Genomic DNA, 17,671 nt, shown 5'->3' with positions numbered 1-17,671 from the left:
CCCTCCCTCCCACTCTTTCCTCATCCTTCCTTCTCCATTCCCATTTCTATCTTCCTGCCTGTCCTCTTTTCCTCCACATCTCCCACGTCTTCCCTATTCCTGTCTCCATCCCATAATCTCTCTCCCGCCTCCATCCTTCTGCTTCTTTTCCCCTCCCATCCCTGTCCCGTTTCATCATCCCTCTATTTACACCGTTCATCTGAAAAAGGAACAAAATGACCCATGTTGATGACAACATTACGCACGAAAACCAGTGAAGGAAAACAAAACTATGGTGTCGTCAAACAGATGACCGTCCCATTCTGAAAAACAGGAGAGTTCGGTTTTTAAGTTAAAGTTTTGTTGTAAACATTTCACGGTTCTTCTCCAAAATATTGCTGCTGCGGCACATCCGTTTGAGGTGTTCTGAAGTGTTCCGGAGGAGGCTTCTGTTGTGATATTTTGCCACAGACTGATTTGGAAAGGCTGCTCTTTCCCTCATGCATTATCCTAAAATATGGTTCATCTTTTCTGCTGCACCACTTTGAATGCATCTGCGAAATGTTAAAGATTAGCAAATTAAGAGGGGCATTTATCAAAGAGCGATATGACGTTTTCGCATGTGTTAAGGCGTTTTCGCAAGCAAAAACGCCTTTAATGCATGCGAAAACACCTTAATGCATGCGAAAGCACCATAACGCATGGTGCAATGCAAATGAGAAAAAGGGGAGGATTTGTGGGCTGGGCTCACAGTTTTGTGAAGCCATATGGTAGTTTTAAAATGCTCTCATACTAGATATAAATACCTATCTCTATAGGAGGCCCACCTAGTAACTCGAGGTGAGGTTTAGTTATTAGTGTAGGGGTTAGAGGCCACTTTGACATTCAAAGTGAGACGTACGAACAGAACAGTGCTCTCTTGTGAAGATTTGATGACCTTTGAAGTGAGGAAACTCACCCAAAGATGAGATTTGTGCAATGTTCTCTCAACCTAGCTTGATGTTACCCAGGTACAGAGTCCATCAAGCTAGGTTGAGAAAACATTGCTAGGCTGGCTGGTTGTATGTAGGAAATACAACAATTCTGGCACTTATTAGCATAAACTGCCTATTATCCATTGTGATATTTAGTGCATTTTGATAAATCCAGGCCTAAGTAACTGTGAATTAAAGAAGCAAAAAAAAAATAAATTTTTTTTGCATTAGTGGTTTACTTGAAAAGTAAACACTTGCGAGCCATCATCTTGATCATGGGAATGGAATGTGATTTCAATAAAGATAATGCTAGCCAGATACAAAGGGGCTGATTCAGAAGACAAATGCAATGAAATAGCTTCCTTCTTTAAAAATAAAATAGATTCCTTAATCTCAAATATCTTATTGAAATCTAACCAAGAAATTAAAATGAAACCAAAGGAAGGGATCAATTGGAGCACTTTTGATATTACCTCAGCAATAGAGATAGAATCCCTGATTAAAAATCTAAACCCGGCAGGTCACCCTATTGATGCCATTCCAGTTTTCGCACTAAAGACAATTGCCCGGCCCATCGCCTCAATAATTAATCTATCCCTAACAGAAGGTAAACTTCTTGATGTGCTTAAAGGTGCGATAATAAAGCCAATTTTAAAAAAGCCAAATCTTGATTTTACGCAATTAAATAACTATCGGCCCATTTCCAACTTACCGTTTATTGCAAAACTTATAGAAAAAGTAATACAAAAACAACTCGCAAACTATCTTGAATCAAACAACATTCTTTTTCCCAATCAGTTTGGTTTTAGAAAAAATTTTAATACAGAAACATTATTAATCCCATTAATAGACACCATCCTAAGAGGCTATGACACTGGACAAAGTTACTTCTTAGCGCTTTTAGATTTATCCGCGGCCTTTGATACAGTAGACCACACAATACTAGGCAACCGTCTGATAGAAATAGGAATTACAGATACTGTGCTTAAATGGTTTTCTTCTTTTCTCAGCAAATGCTCTTTTCAAGTAAAAATCAAAAACTCAGTGTCCGAGGAAGTGCCGCTTGACACCGGGGTTCCATAGGGGTCAGCCCTTTCAGCCACCCCTTTTAATATATACTTATTACCAGTCTGTCCCTTGCTCACAGGACTAGGTCTAAATTTTTACAACTACACCGATGATATCCAATTTCTTGTCCCCATCGAAGATACCATGGAAAAAACACATTGTTGTATATTTAAAAGCAATAAAACAACTTCTTTCAAATATGAAATTATTAATAAACATGGACAAAATTGAAATTATACTTTTAGAGAGGAAATGTAGAAACGACGATATTCCCCCATTAATACTTGAGAATAACACTAAGATAAAACCGACCATCTTTGCGAAAGACCTTGGAGTAATTATAGATTCAGAACTTAGTTTTAAAAAATATATATCCTCCAAATTGAGAGACGGCTAATATAAACTTCTGACGTTGCGAAAGTCAAAACCATTACTCGAAAAAAATGATTTTAGGACGGTACTTCAATCTTTGATCTTTTCTAATATTGACTATTGTAATTCATTGTTTCTAGGACTCCCTCAATCCACTACCTGTCCCCTTCAAGTTTTACAGAACGCTGCCGCTAGAGTTTTAACTGGGAGTAAAAAATGCGACAACATCACACCAGTTTTAATCTCTTTGCATTGGTTACTAATTAAATATCGCACCCAATATAAAACTGCCCGCATTTTACATAACATTATTTACGGTTAACAAACTGAATGGCTAAACACGGCCATCTGCTTACATATTCCTCAAAGAAACTTTAGGTCGGCAAATAAGGCCTACTAATAATTCCATCATTAAAGTCAGCACACCTTAGTCAGGTAAGGATCGAGCAGTTTCAATAGCCAGCCCTAAATTCTGGAATACATTACCAGCCCAGATAAGACTATAAGCAGACACTAAGAAATTTAAGACCGAGCTTAAGACATGGCTCTTCGGCTGTGCATATGCAGACACTAACTAAAATGACTCTTATTTTTAAATTAAGAAACTTTAAACTTTACTGCTTACCTTTCTTTTAATGTTTGAAATTTATATTGTAGCTGTTTTTTTTAAGCTTTTATGATTTTAGTATTGTACTAGTTCTTAATTATTTATTATCTTATAGCTATATATTTGCTAGTATTTTGATTTTATTAATGAGTTATTGTAGTTTCCTTACTTTTATTGTATTGTAAACCGTAGTGAAGGTTTTACTGATTCTACGGTATATAAAAAACTAATAAACTAAAACTAAACTAAACCTGCGGAGAGAACCAAATTTCCTTCCTCTCTCTGGAGTTCTATGGCACCCTCCACTGGGGAGGATGTGCTGGAATTAATTTACTCTGGCACATCCCAAGCGGACGCCATCAATTTAAGAGCGAAGAAAGAAGAATGAAGATGTCAGAAGAGAACCTCGGAGGCCTAGAACTCGTCAGGGCCTGGGCCTAGAGCTCGTCTGCAGATCCTCCCTGGACCAGGTAAGCAGGGGGGGAGGGGGGCCGGAAAGGATCCTGGCCCCAGCATTTTTCCAGGTGGGAGGAATGGGTGGTGAGCATAGGAGGCCTCAGGCGGCCCCTTTTCTTTTTTTTTTTTTTCCCATTTTTGGGGGTTTGGGTTTTTAATTTTGTTCTTTTTTTCAGAAACTAAAGAAATGGAATAAACATTAAACAAATAAAATTCATGGGAGCCCCCCACCAAAAAAAACCAAAACAAAGTTTTTACTCTTGTACACCCCTAGCGAATCAGCAGGGAGCTCCAATCTCTGAGATAGGAGGGGGTGAAGGAGGAGAATGCTGGAGTTGGAGTTTTGGGAGAGAAAGGAGGGCGTGTGTGTGTGCGTGAGAGAGAGAGAGAGAAAGAGAGAGAGACAGACAGTGTCTGTGTGAGGGTGGGGGGGGGGGGGGGACGACAGGAAGTGTACGGAGAGAAGGTTTACACACAGACCCCCAACCCCACTACCAATCCAATAGTGTAACCAGATATAAAGTTCAGCAAAGTTACCTTTACGCCTTTAAAACAAACCATTTTTGAGATAGATAATTTTAGCTATGTACACATAGTTATAAGCACACATGAACCAGCTTGCAAGCAGTCCCTCGACTGGATGAATACAAAACTGAGGATATTACGTGGGAGACATTGATCCACTTCTCGATGACCTTGGCCCTCTGCTGCGCTTTCAGGTCCTTGTCTCTCAGGATGGTGCTCACGACACAGTTGGTGAGTGCATTGAACTGTGTGATGGTGGCTCTGATGGTGGGGGCCAAGTGTTTGTTCCCTTTCTTATCACGACGGGACCAAATGCAGCCCAGGCAATGGTGCGGCACCACTTTCTTAAAGAGCTCCTGTAGAAAACGATACACATCGTACGTCATTGATTACTTTTCCAGCTCAAGTGCAGAAACAAATGCACGGACAGAATGAGGTCAATATTCAGAATGGTTTTGTCTGGCTAAGTTTGGGACCTGACCGGAAAAACCAGAGGGCTTAAATATGTCTCCCTGCTGTCTAGATACGTTTTAGCTGGATAAGTCATTACCTGCTTAAAACTTATCCAGACTGAAAATAAAGAGGCATTCTGGAGCTAATAGGAATATAAGCGCTATCCCTCTAAGCTTGGCCAAGTAAATCTATCTGTCCTCAGAGCAGGTCCAAAGTTATGCAGGTAATTTTAGCCTTAACTGGCTTTATTCCATCACATTGTCGGTTTAGTGCTGTAAAGCAAAACTTAAAAAGTTCTTACAGGTCTGGAGGTCCAATCCCCACTGCCTCCCCACCTGGTTAGCATTGCAGCCCACCCCAGCCTCCCAGAAGATGTAAACATTCAAGGCTATAGGACCCTCCCCCTCCTCAGGCCTGTCTCTCCTCCCACAACACTAAAGCAAAACCTCCCAGCGGCGTCCAGCATTCCTGTCACTAAGCTGTCAGATCTGCCACCAGCGCTGCTATCAACGAAAAACTGGATGCTGCCAGGAGGGCTCCAATTGTACGGGGCTCCTGGCACCCTGGGGTTGGCAGGCGCACATTGGTTTTGCAGTGAAGTGGGGCTCGTAATTGTTTTGCATCTTTTGGGAGGCTGTGGGGGAGGGTCAGAAGCAATGCCTGGCAGCAGTTTTAATCCTTTGGCAAGATAGGGGGTGGAGGTCAGGCCTACAGGCCCACAGAGACTACTTTTTCCTGTCACTTAACCAGTTATATTTTGAAAATAATCAAAATCTGGGTACACGTACCTGGATAACTTTTAACCGTACGGTTACATTCAAACATAGCTGACTACATAAGAGCATAAGAATTGCCATGCTGGGTCTGACAGTGGCCAATCCAGGTCACAAGTACCTGGCAGATCCCATAAAGGAGATCTATTTCCTGTTGCTCATTCCCGGGATAGCAATAGCTTTCTTTAGCCTGCTTCGCTAATAACCCCGCTATACTAATCGCCTTGATCACATCCTCTGGCAACAGATTCCACAGCTTGCTTGGGTGCTGAGTGAAAAAGCACTTTCTATGATTTGCTTGAATCTACTGGTTGTTACTTTCATTCCCAGGTCAACTTGATTAATAGCACACAATGGAACTTATCCAAACTTTTTTTAAACCCAGCTACACTAACTGCACTAACCACATCCTCTGGTTCCACCCTCTTTAATCATTTTTGTCACCCTCCTCTGAACCTTTGCTAGTTCCACTATGACCTTCTTTAGAGGGGGTGACTAGACCTGCACACACAGTACTCAAGGTGCAGTGGCATCCTGGCTCCATACAGAGGCAATATGATATTTTCCATTTTAGCCTCCACTCCTTTTCAGATCATTCCTAACATTCTGTTTGCTTTCTTGACTGCCCCCATGCACTGAGCCGCGGATTTCAACGTATTGTCTGCAAGGACAACAAGGTCCTTTTCCTGAACAGTGGCTCGCAGTACAGAACCCAGCATTGTGTATTTGCAGGTGGGAACATTTTTTCTTATGTGCACTTTTCCACATTAAATTTCATCTGCCACTCAGTCTCACAAGGTTCCTCTGCAGTTGCCCGCAATCTGCTGCTGTTTTAACAAATGTGAATAGGTATGTGTCGTCTGATCACTTCCCTCCTGGTTTCCTTATCCAGATCATTTATGACTTATGTTAAATAGCACAGGTCCCAGTACCGATCCCTGTGGTACTCCACTAATGACCTTTCTCCATTTGGAAAACTGATCATTTAGTCCTACCCTCTGTTTCCGGCCCTTTAACAGTTACCAGTCCACAAGAGAACACTGTCTGCTATTCCTTGACTTTGCCAAATGCCTTTTCAAAATCCAATCACTTCACCTTTATCTACAAGTTTATATTTACCTTCCAAAAAATCTAAAACATTTATAATACAAGACTCCCCCCCCCTCCCCTTAATCACTATGCCAGATACTTTTGATGCAACTCCAACATTGCTCTCTGCTTTCACGGCAACGGTTAAGGGAAATTGGATTCAAACAGCATCCGAGGGCCCTGACTTTTACGGCCTGGTATAATGATAAGCACGAGGGTAACCTGCACAGTGCTATAAGCTTGCTGGGCAGTCTGGGGGGGGGGATCATTTGCTCCTTTTCTGTCGTCATTTCTATGTTTCTAAAACTCTTCCCCATTAAGTCTATCCACTATAATTGGCCAGTGATTTTGTTTTTAAGAATGGTTTCTACCATTTTGCCCAACAAATGTTCTTCGTTGCTGGTTCTGATTTTCAAGGCTCCCTCTTCTGCCCTGCTGTCAGGGGCAGCAAGCACTGAACCCGTAAGCCCTGGGTGTTCAAGACCAGGGGATCTTGCAGTGGAGCCACAGGGACTCAATCACCAAGAAAACTGCAGGAAATACTAAGTTGCCTATCTCTGGAGACTCCACATTGGACCAGTATTAGGTGTGGCCCAAATGGGCAGCTGACAAACCTTTGCTGGTCCAACAATCAATACAGAGTTCACGCTCGTCCAAATTTTTAAAGGCCCACATGTGTACATTTTGGAGGTTACGTGTGTTCTTGGGCCTTGCGCGCGCTGCGTGCATTTTTGGAAGGGCCCAGCCAGGCGCGTAACCCCCTTTATGCGCTGAAGTGCCGGGCCTCTCAAAAGGGGCAGGCCAGGACAGCGCCATTTGACACTGTCCCGGGGAAGCGTGCGCCGACAGCCAGCCGGCGTGTAGAGATTACTTCTGCTCCAGAGGAGCAGTAAGTAGCAAAATAAAAAATTTGGGGATAGTTAGGGTAGATTTAGGGGGCGGGGAGGAGAGGGGAAGAGGGAGGAAGGATACGGCGGGGTAGGAAACTTCCCTCCCATTCCGCTCCTTAATTGGAGGAGGGAACTGGGGGGAACTGGGGGAGGCCCGATTGCTTCTCTGCGCGTATTTTTCTAAAATTCCACCCACCACGAACGGAGCAGGCCACCCACCCGCACATACAGACATGAAAATCCGGCACGCATGTGCGGGCAGGACCCATATTTTATAACATGCGCGTGCATGTTATAACATCAGCGCATCCATGTGTGCGCAGCCTTGCCTTCTGTTCCAGTTCTTGCTTACCCCACTGCATCTCCCAGATGGCTTGAAACTCAAACACTGGGGTGGTAGGCATTGAAGGACACCTGACTTTCCTGTGACTACAGAGCCACTGATATGGTAGATCTATATCAGCACATTCACTGTCTCCATGGTTTTCCCTTTTCATCTGGAAGTTTCTGCCTCCAGCTCACCTGGAACCAGGGCTGGCATCTGGTGCTGGGAGCCTTCATTCACTACCGCCCAGGGATTTTGTTTCTCTGGTGTATGCCTTTTCCCAGCTCACTTTAGTCCAGTCTTGGACTAGGGGGGGGGGGGTCATGCACCAGGGCTCTGAACGTAGCAGCTATAGGTGTCATCCTCTTCCCTCTGTGAATGCTACCTCTGCATCCTACTCAGCCCTAACGGAGCCAGGGATTGAACTGGGGACCTTCTGCATGGTAGCTTAGAGCCACCAGGCTGGCCCTCGCTATGTTTTCTTTCTTTACGTTTTTCAGTGGCACAGTCATAAAAACAAAGTTGAGAAAACAGTGACGGTTACACACATTCTGCATCAGGTACCTCTTGCTTCCTACTAGCTGACATTATATGCCATTATTATTAGAGAAAACAGCAGGAAATTCATATCTGCAATTAAAGATGTATCCTTCACAAGTGCTCTTATAGGATAAGGGAAAGTTACAACTATATTATTAACCATTAACATTAAACCTAGTATGGTTTTTGAGAGTCCCAACCAACCGATATTATAACAACTCTCCATATATCTGCATAGTCAGGTATCCAGTTAGCTAGGTTTAGATTCTCCTGAGCAGACCGGATTATGGATTTACCAGCAGCTTCACTAGTACAGGTCTTGCTGTTTAAAATTACAGGTTGAATTTTCCATCGTGTTTACTTTGGCCATCAATTTCCACCCACGTTTTCCTTTTAAGCAGGAGGCGCCTGCTAGGAGGGAGAGCCATGGGGATAGAGAGGGCATGCGCTCTCGCTATTCCCACGCTGCTCTTGCATCTCCTGCTCCTTCACTTGTCGGTGGTGGCAGTGGGACTGTGAGCACCGCTCGGCCAACTTCTTCTGTGGTCCTAGGGATGAGAGGATGGCAAGTAGACGGATGGGAAGATGGAGACAGGAGAAACAGATGTTCAGAAGACAGGAGGGAGGATTTGAGAAGGAGTGTTTACCCTAATCACTGCACAGACTTTGGACTTGGATGAGGAAACTTACTAACCTAAGTAAATGCAATAAGATGAATAAGAGAACTTGATCTATGTAATATATAATTACACAACAGCTAAAATTAGACATTGCTTCTCAATATTATTGTTTTTGCTATATTGCAAGCTAATTGCATTTTTGTTCTCTTTCTGTTCTAATTGACTTCAGTTCTTGGAAATGTCCTCCACTTCCATGTGAATATATTTGTTGTACTTGTTCTGGCTGCCTGCGTTCTTTTGGGAATTACGTAATTTTAAATCCATATCCAGAGTTAATCCCCGATGCCAAAGAGCTTTCTCGAGATGTGACTGCAATCAGCTGAACCTGGGAGGAAGGCGCTGCTGGTTCCCATCCCAGGACCTGCTTCCTCCCGGCACCAGCTCACAGCTGAATAAGAGCGGCAGGGAGCAACACCTGTTACACAGGTAAGCCAGGCACATCCAGGGAATATAAACTAAACGTCAGCCCAGGCAAGAAAAGAACACCTTAATCTTGGTCGCTATCGGGACTGTGGCATTATATGCCTACCTTCACAACTACCTAGGCTTACTCCTCAACTCCATTATTATGTGCGCATCCAGGGCCGGTGCAAGGGAATTAGGCGCCCTAGGCAAGCCTTCTCCCTTCTCCCTTGTGAGGTGAGCTCCACCACAGCCCTGCCGATCTGCCTGCTATGTGTCGCTGCTCAGCCGCCAGTGGGATGAGGTCCACCGGCGGCCGCATGAGCCTCCCTGCGCCCGGGGCATTGGCTCCCCTCGGGATACCACTGCTCGCAGCGCCCAATACTTGGCGCCCTAGGCCCAGGCCTAGTTCGCCTAGTGCTTCCACCGGCCCTGTGCGCACCCAAGTCCAGCTGCTAGGTGTCACTATAAAGGGATGGCTCCCTCCCCTGAAGGCCTGTGACTACTGCCTTCACAGCTTCTCCAGTATTGGCTAGAGCAGAAGCCAAGCAAAGAGATCAAACCCAAGTCTCACACTTGTGCAGCATGCGGCACCGCTAAGACACTAGGAGACCTTAAAACTATGACAAGTGGAGATCACGTGATTCAATGAGCTGTAAGGTCGTGTTTCTCAACAGCTCTGGGTGTCACCCCCATCTTTTGTATTTTTTGCTGTTATATCGTTTGTCTTGGATCTTTCACTGCACAGCCAACGTGAGAATGGTGTATGAGTCTTCCGCTACATTAGTATGCCCGGCAGAGGCATCAGAAAGGAAAAAGATTGAGGAAAGGTTCAAACTTTTGTCTCTAAAATGGCGACTGCATTCCCTCCTCAAAATACTAGCCATAGAGATTATTAGAGAAGTTACTGCAAGAGTAATTGTGGTTATGGATGGTAAGCTGGACAAAATAAACACCTTCGTGGTTAAACTGGACTCTAAATTGACGAACCTTGCTCAAAGATTCGTTGAAATCGAAATGGGTGTAAGTGAAAATGCGGCAAAGGTACAGGCCTTGGAGACCCACATGGTAGACCTAGAGACTACAGTGCAGGCGGCACATATTAAGTTGGAAGATTTGGAAAATCGAAGCTGCAGAAACAATATCAAGGTATTGGGAATACTGGAGAATGTTCATGAATCTAAACTGATGGGACTGTTTGAGACCTGGCTTTTGAAAGAATTGAATTTACACAAGTTGCAGCCTCCATACGATTTGATCGGGTTCATAGATTGGGCAGACATGGAGATATGAACTCTAGACCCAGATCCATTATGGCATGGATACTTGATTTCGGTGACAAACAAAAAAATACTAAAAGCTAATACGCTGACTGAGTTGAAATATGATGGAGTTAAAGTCCTAATATTTAATGATTTCTCTTCTTTTGGTCATGGTGAAGCGCTGCAAGATGATGCGATTTTGTGCATATCTGACGCAGAAGAAGGTGAAATTCATGCTGGCTTTTCCTGCTACGCTCGCATAAACTGGGAAGGTGATCAGCATAAATTTGATTCACGAATGGAATCTTCTTGGATGAACGTGACCCTGCAAGGGTCTGAAAAGACTTTTGCTTTTAGCGAAATCAGCGTGTTGAGCTGTTGGATTAAAAAATATCGGTTGTTCTACAGTTGCAGTGCTGATTTCGAAGGTATGTGATGCCGATATCAGCCAGTTTAATTTACCTTTCTATGCTATTCAGTTACAAAAGGAGAGGTGGACAGGCCTTATGATTAGCTGTAATGGCCGCTTTTGTTTTTCATATACTATTTCACGGCGGATACCTGGTTGGTGACTAGGGAGTCATTGAAGAAGGATGATAGGACACCTGCAAGTACTACTTTTACCATCAAAGTCTCCCTTCATCTGACTCTCAGTGTTTTTGTTATGAGGGCTTAAGCGAGCTTACCTGGAAAAGGCTGAGGATAATGTTTTTGTCCTGCATTCTGTGGTCAGCAGATACATGTATTCCCATAATTTCAACTGGGTTACATAAAGCCAACAAAGAGAAAGGACTACTTTCTTGATTGTGGTATATTTAACGTAATCTGCTCACTGAAATTTTTAGAAGGAGTAGTGGCAACCTGGCAATGGCAGAGTTGATGCGGTGACAGTATTCTTATCCAGAAGACTGAAATCGTAGATCTATACCTCACGACCATTGCTGGCATTACGATTTCTCTGACCTGCTCTGCCAGACATGTTGCTAACACTATGATAGTTCCACTGACAATATTTTTTGTACCTTTTTTTTCTCTCAGGAATTTCTTTGCTATTTAGTATTGTTCAAAGATATCTGAAACATCGGTATGAATGAAGATTATGAGTGTGATTATGAGTCTGTGATTTTGAAGAAGGGATGGGGTGGCACCCTATTGCATCTTGATAAATGAGTGATTGTATGTGATGAATGTGTGGTGTATGTATACAAATCTTTTGTTTAAGGTGATTGGAATATTTCTATTGGATGGAGAATGGTTATTGTGGGAATTAGAGAAGGTTGGGATGGGGTAATTCAAGAGGTAATCATTAAAAGACAAGATAGCAATATACTGCACAACTTTCCAGATGATGGGGGAGTTGCTTAAGTTGGGGAGTGATACCCTTCCATATCCTTTTCAAAGTTTTACAATTATTCGTTTATCTTAGGAGACCTGGAAGATATTGTCTTAACTTGGAATGTGGCAGGTGTGGGTTCACCTATTAAACGGAAAAAAATATTACAAGTCTTAAGTAGACAGAAGGCGAGAATTGCCCTGTTACAAGAAACACATGTCAGACATTGAACATAACAAGCTAAAGAGAGATTGGGAGGGATGGTGTTATGCGGCCACTGCACCGATCTACAGAAAGACAGGAGTTGCTATTTTGATCCACAAATTACTACTTGCTGAGGAGAAACAAGTCATTATGGATCCACAGTGGAAGTATGTTATTTCGATAGGACATATTTTTGGGTACAGGTGATCCTTTGTTCCATATACACCCCCAATCTGTATAATCATACACTTTTCTCAGACTTAGTGACGATTCTTGGGGAAATAGGGAATGTGCCACTCATTATTGGTGGGGATTTCAACTGCATAGCTGACATTTCTCTTGACAGAGATAGTACGACCCGGGGATTAGCATTGGGCCAAAAAAAAGGGAATTCCTTTTATGTATCGTTTGTTGTGTTTGGTAGATTCTTGGAGGGCTTTACATTCTGGGGCCAAAGAAGATACACATACTTCTAGAGCTCAGCAATGTTAGAGTAGGGTAGATTACATTCTAGTTTCAGAAATTTGTTTCTCTAGAGATAGACAATAATAACATACTGTACCCTTCACAACACAGCTTCCGAAAACACTACAGCACTGAGACATTACTTCTCTCACTAACAGACAACATACTAAGAGGTTTTGATAACAGTAAACATTACATCCTTATAATGCTAGACTTATCTGCAGCCTTTGATACAGTAAACCACAAAATACTACTAAAAAGACTTGAAGAAATTGGATTATGTGACAAAACAATAAACTGGTTCAGATCCTACCTAAACAACAGGTTCTTTCAAGTCCAGATAAAAAACACATTATCAGAAAAATTTAAACTTGAAACAGGAGTACCTCAGGGTTCAGCGCTGTCTGCTACCCTCTTTAACATATATATGCTACCCTTATGTCATCTGCTGGCAGGCCTAGGGATAATACATTACATTTACGCAGACAACATTCAATTAATTCTACCAATAGACGACACAATTGAAAAAACATTAAGTCTAGCTAACATGTACCTAGACATAATTAAACAACTACTAAACCAGATGGAACTGGTTATCAACATTGACAAAACTGAATTCCTTCACCTTGAGAGAAAACATACTAAAATCATTCAAACACCGATAACCCTAAGAAATAACCAAAAGATTGAGCTAGCCGAAAAAGTAAGGAATCTGGGAGTAATAATGGACCCAGAAATCAACCTGAAGCAACACATATCTATAAAAGTAAGAGAAGGCTACGCAAAACTTATGGTCCTCAGAAGATTGAAACCATTACTCACACCTGCCCACTTCAGAACAGTATTGCAAACACTTATCTTTTCTAGTACTGACTACTGCAACACACTCTTACTAGGACTCCCAAGCACATCGATAAGACCACTCCAGATACTTCAAAATACTGCAGCCAGAATACTAACGGGAAAAAAGAGGAGGGACCATATAACCGAAACTCTAGCAGACTTACATTGGTTACCCATCGAATACAGGATAAAATACAAAGCCTTATGCACCATACACAAACTAATATATGATAAAGAAGCAGACTGGCTAAACACAGCCTTACGAGTACACGTTCCACAAAGAAACCTCCGATCAGCAAACAAAGCACTACTAACAATCCCTTTAGTAAAGTCAGCAAAATTAACCCAAGTGAGAGAAAGGGCTTTATCATTGGCTGGGCCCATACTATGGAACACGATGCCCCCCGAACTCAGATTACAGAATAATCTCAAAACTTTTAAGAAAAATCTAAAAACATGGCTCTTTAAAAAAGCCTTCACTAAAGAGTGTGGAGGGTAGAGAATGAAAGTACAGGGTAATGCAGATGAGAATGAATTTACTCAATCCTACATTTAAGAAGTAATATTTCAAAGCGATAGTAACTCAATAATACACCTGGACTTGACCAACATTACTCAAATAATGATTTTATTTATGAAATTGTAACCGAACTTTATTGGCACCTGTTAGACTAAGGTAAGTAAATGTAGGATATCGTACATTCTATGTGCCTATTTGTAAACCGTTGCGATGGTATATAACTTAGTGACGGTATAGAAAAGTTTTTAAATAAATAAAAAATAAATAAATCCGTGGAAATTGCACTCCCCAAAATTTCTGATCATGCTCCAGTAATTTTGGGTTTTTCTTTTAGCAGAAGGGATAGGACTTATTCTTGGCAAATACTGTACTATTTATTACATGATGCAAATTTCAAAGAATTTGTGGTTAGCAAGTGGGAAGAGTTTGTGCAATTTAATGCCCAACATACAGATAACCCCCAACTGTATTAGGAAACAGCAAAAGTTGTGTTACAGGGGGGGACAGTACAGTGCTCTCCATTGGAGCTCACTGTTAACCTCCATTTGGACGTGCAGTAAGGGGTAATAGGGCGTCGAAAACGCACGTCCAACCCCCCCGAGACTAATAGCGCCCACAACATGCAAATGCATGTTGATGGCCCTATTAGTCATTCCTGTGTGATACAGAAAGTAAAATGTGCAGACAAGCCGCACATATTACTTTCAGAAATTAGCGCCTACCCAAATGTAGGCGTCAATTTCTGCTGGCACCGGGAAAGTGCACAGAAAAGCAGTAAAAAGGTCCCGAAAGTTAAAAAAAAAAAAAATTGAAATCGGCCCGCGGCTTGAAAACTGGTCGCTCAATTTTGCCGGCATCTGGTTTCCGAACCCGTGGCTGTCAGCGGGCTTGAGAACAGACGCCAGCAAAATTGAGCGTCTGCTGTCAAACCCGCTGACAGCCGCCGCTCCTGTCCAAAAAGAGGCACTAGGGACGCACTAGTGTCCCTAGCGCCTCTTTTTACTGCCGGCCCTAATTTAAATATTTTAGTTTACTGAATCGCGCGCACAGGACACTGGCTTGTGCGCTCACCCGCTCTCCCACGAACTTTACTGTATCGGCCTGTAGGAAAAAAACAGGGGATTATGGGGCTTCTCCGGCTAGAAAGGTCACTAGAGAGAGCATGTCATGCTTTGGCGGGAGATTTGACTGAAGCAAATCGGGAAAAGTTTTTTACTATGCAAATACAGGTGAATACTATGATTCATCAAAGCACGTTGAACACTCTCTTGTATCAAAAACATCGCTTTTTCCAATTTGGGAACAAGATGGGGAAAAGTTTGGCGAGACTAATTAAGACTATGGAGGGATCGAGGTTTATTCCACTGATGTGGGATGAGCAGGGAGTGAGACATAGCTCTAACTGAGCAATTTTAGACATTTTGCATCACTTTTATAGTCATTTATATTCCCGGGAGACATCCAATGTTTGTAATCTAGAATCCTTTTGTGAAGGCATTACTTTACCCAAGGTGACTGAAGAACAGTTGAATAGCCTGAATCAGACTATTTTGGAGGGAAAAATTTCACAGGTGATACAGAACCTTAAATATTACTCTTGGTCCAGATGGTTTTTCAGCAGAGTTTTTTAAGATTCTTAGATTGCAAACCCTTTCTCCCCTAAAATCTCTTTTTCAACAGATGGTGACAGTTGGGAACTTGCCTCGTACCATGAAAGAAGTTCTTATTACAATTATCCCTAAGAAAGGATGAGATTCTGAAGTACCTGCATCTTACAGATCAATCTTTCTTTCGAATACAGATGTTAAAATATATGCAAAAGTATTAGCCAATAGGCTTTTAAAAATATTGCCAAATCTTATTTCACCAGAACAGGTGGGATTTGTACTGGGACATACTGCCACGGTTAATAATCGTTGAGTTATAGCCAGTCTTATAAATGGATGGCAGAGAGGCCATGACTCCCTTTTGATTAATTTCGATATAGAAAAAGCCTTTAATCATTTATCGAGGGAATATATGTTTAAGATCTTACGTACCTATGGCTTTCAAGGCTTGTACATTGATATGCTCGCTATATTATACCATTCCCCTGTGGCTGCAGTAATAGCGAATGCTTTAATTTCAGAACTCTTTCCCCTGGCCAGGGGTGCTAGACAGGAATGCCCCCTTTCTCCTTTTTTATTTAAATTGAGTATGGAACCTTTGGTCAGACGTATAATTTTTGATCACTTGGTGGTTGGGATACAATGTGGGTCCAAAGTATTGAAAATAGCATTATTCGCAGATGATTTATTAGGGAGTAAATCTCATGCAAAGACATCTTTACCTAGACTGATGGACATTTTGCTTAGCTTTGTGCTATTATCTGGGTTTCATATAAATATGGGGAAATTGCTTGCATTAGATGTTTCGGGAGACTTGTGTTCTACTTGGGAAGGGGATATTCCATTAAGCTGGATGGGTGATGATTTTACTTTTTAAGGCTAAAAATAACTAGAGAAATTACAAACATATATCTAGCAAATGTTAGGAATACGCTACCCCAATTTGAGAGTGTATAATGTGGCATGCATATTTCGAATCATCAGAGATTGGCCAACGAAGCAATCTACAGTCACAGATTTAGAAGTAGATAGAAGTATGGTTTCCCCAGTGGCGCTATTCTATCTTTTACATGGTGCAATTGCGAATATTCCTTTGGATCTATGGGGAAGTCCATTATATTTAGCGGTAATACAAGTGTGGTGTTTGATCCGGAAACACTATCATTTGCCTCCTAATATTTCTATATATCTTCCAATTATAGGTAATAAGGCATTTAGACCTGGACTGGAACATGAAGTTTTTCGTATTTGGGAAGAAAGAGGCTGTGTGAGGATTAAGAACATAAGAACATAAGATTGGTCAGATGCTCGAAGAATCTCGTCAAATTCTTCTTACTTTTCAAACATTATGGGATAATTTTCATTTGGAATAAACATTTTTCTGTTTATTTACAACTATGCCATTTTATTTTGTCTCTGTTACAAGCTCAGAGAGATAATTTCCGGGCAAGTGGATTTGAAGGACAGTGGTGACAACCACATATGAGAAAGGCCTGATTTCTAAATTATATAAACATATGATAAGTACAAAACATATGGACCCTTTAGCTAATTTAACAAGGAAATGGTCAAGGGATTTAGGTACTCTCTTAGAAGAAGATGATTTAAGTTTTGCCTTTGATCAGGTGAACAAATTTGTAGAAAGTGCCAATCTTAGAGAAATGCACTATAAAGTGATTCACAGATTATATTTCTCGCTGCTACGTGTCTTTAAAGCATGGATTGTGACAGACAGTAATTGTTCACAGTGCGGAACTGAAGACGGGAATTTTTTTCATTATTTTTGGGGATATGCGTCCATCCAACTTTTTTGGACAATTATCTTCAGTCATATCTCTACCTGGACAAAAAGCCCAGTACCACTGGATGTGGCCTTAGGCTTACTGGATATTTTTGATGATTAGGATATGTCAGATAATTTATTATTATATGATAGGAAAGTCTGTTATATTACTAAAAAATGTATCTTGGTACAATGGATGAGTAAAGATCCCCCTGCTTTAGAACAATGGAGAATTGAAATGCACCAATTACTACTTATGAAAAACTTTCCGTACAACACAAACACAAGAGGAAAAGGAAAAGGATTTTAGATATTTGGTACCCATACCTGGTGTCCTTATCTCCTAAGATGTGCAGTTCTATTGTCAATTCTCTACAGCTAGATTGATTACCTATGTTTAGTTGTATTCAACGTGGGGTGGGTGGCAAAAGAACATTGTGGACCTATGGTTTTGATATTATTTGCAAGTATCAGTTAAGGTATTTGAAACTGTACAATTATATTTTCTGGATTTGTCATGA

At 41.7% G+C, this 17,671-nt stretch overlaps 1 protein-coding gene across 3 annotated transcripts in view; it reads right to left on the bottom strand.

Annotated features, from left to right (window-relative positions):
• Positions 1-17,671, bottom strand: part of RGL1 (ral guanine nucleotide dissociation stimulator like 1) — a 127,720-nt gene that overhangs the window by 44,391 nt on the left and 65,658 nt on the right. For all 3 annotated transcript variants that reach the window (XM_029617525.1, XM_029617526.1, XM_029617524.1), the window contains one exon: positions 4,122-4,337. In XM_029617525.1, the coding sequence (XP_029473385.1) occupies positions 4,122-4,337 (216 nt within the window). The remainder of the gene's footprint in view (positions 1-4,121; positions 4,338-17,671) is intronic.

The sequence above is a fragment of the Rhinatrema bivittatum genome, chromosome 10 (genome assembly GCF_901001135.1).
Source record: "Rhinatrema bivittatum chromosome 10, aRhiBiv1.1, whole genome shotgun sequence".
In the NCBI taxonomy this organism is placed as follows: Eukaryota; Metazoa; Chordata; class Amphibia; order Gymnophiona; family Rhinatrematidae; genus Rhinatrema; species Rhinatrema bivittatum.
Note: the sequence above shows the minus strand (reverse complement) of the source record. Positions and strands in the feature narration are given on the sequence as shown.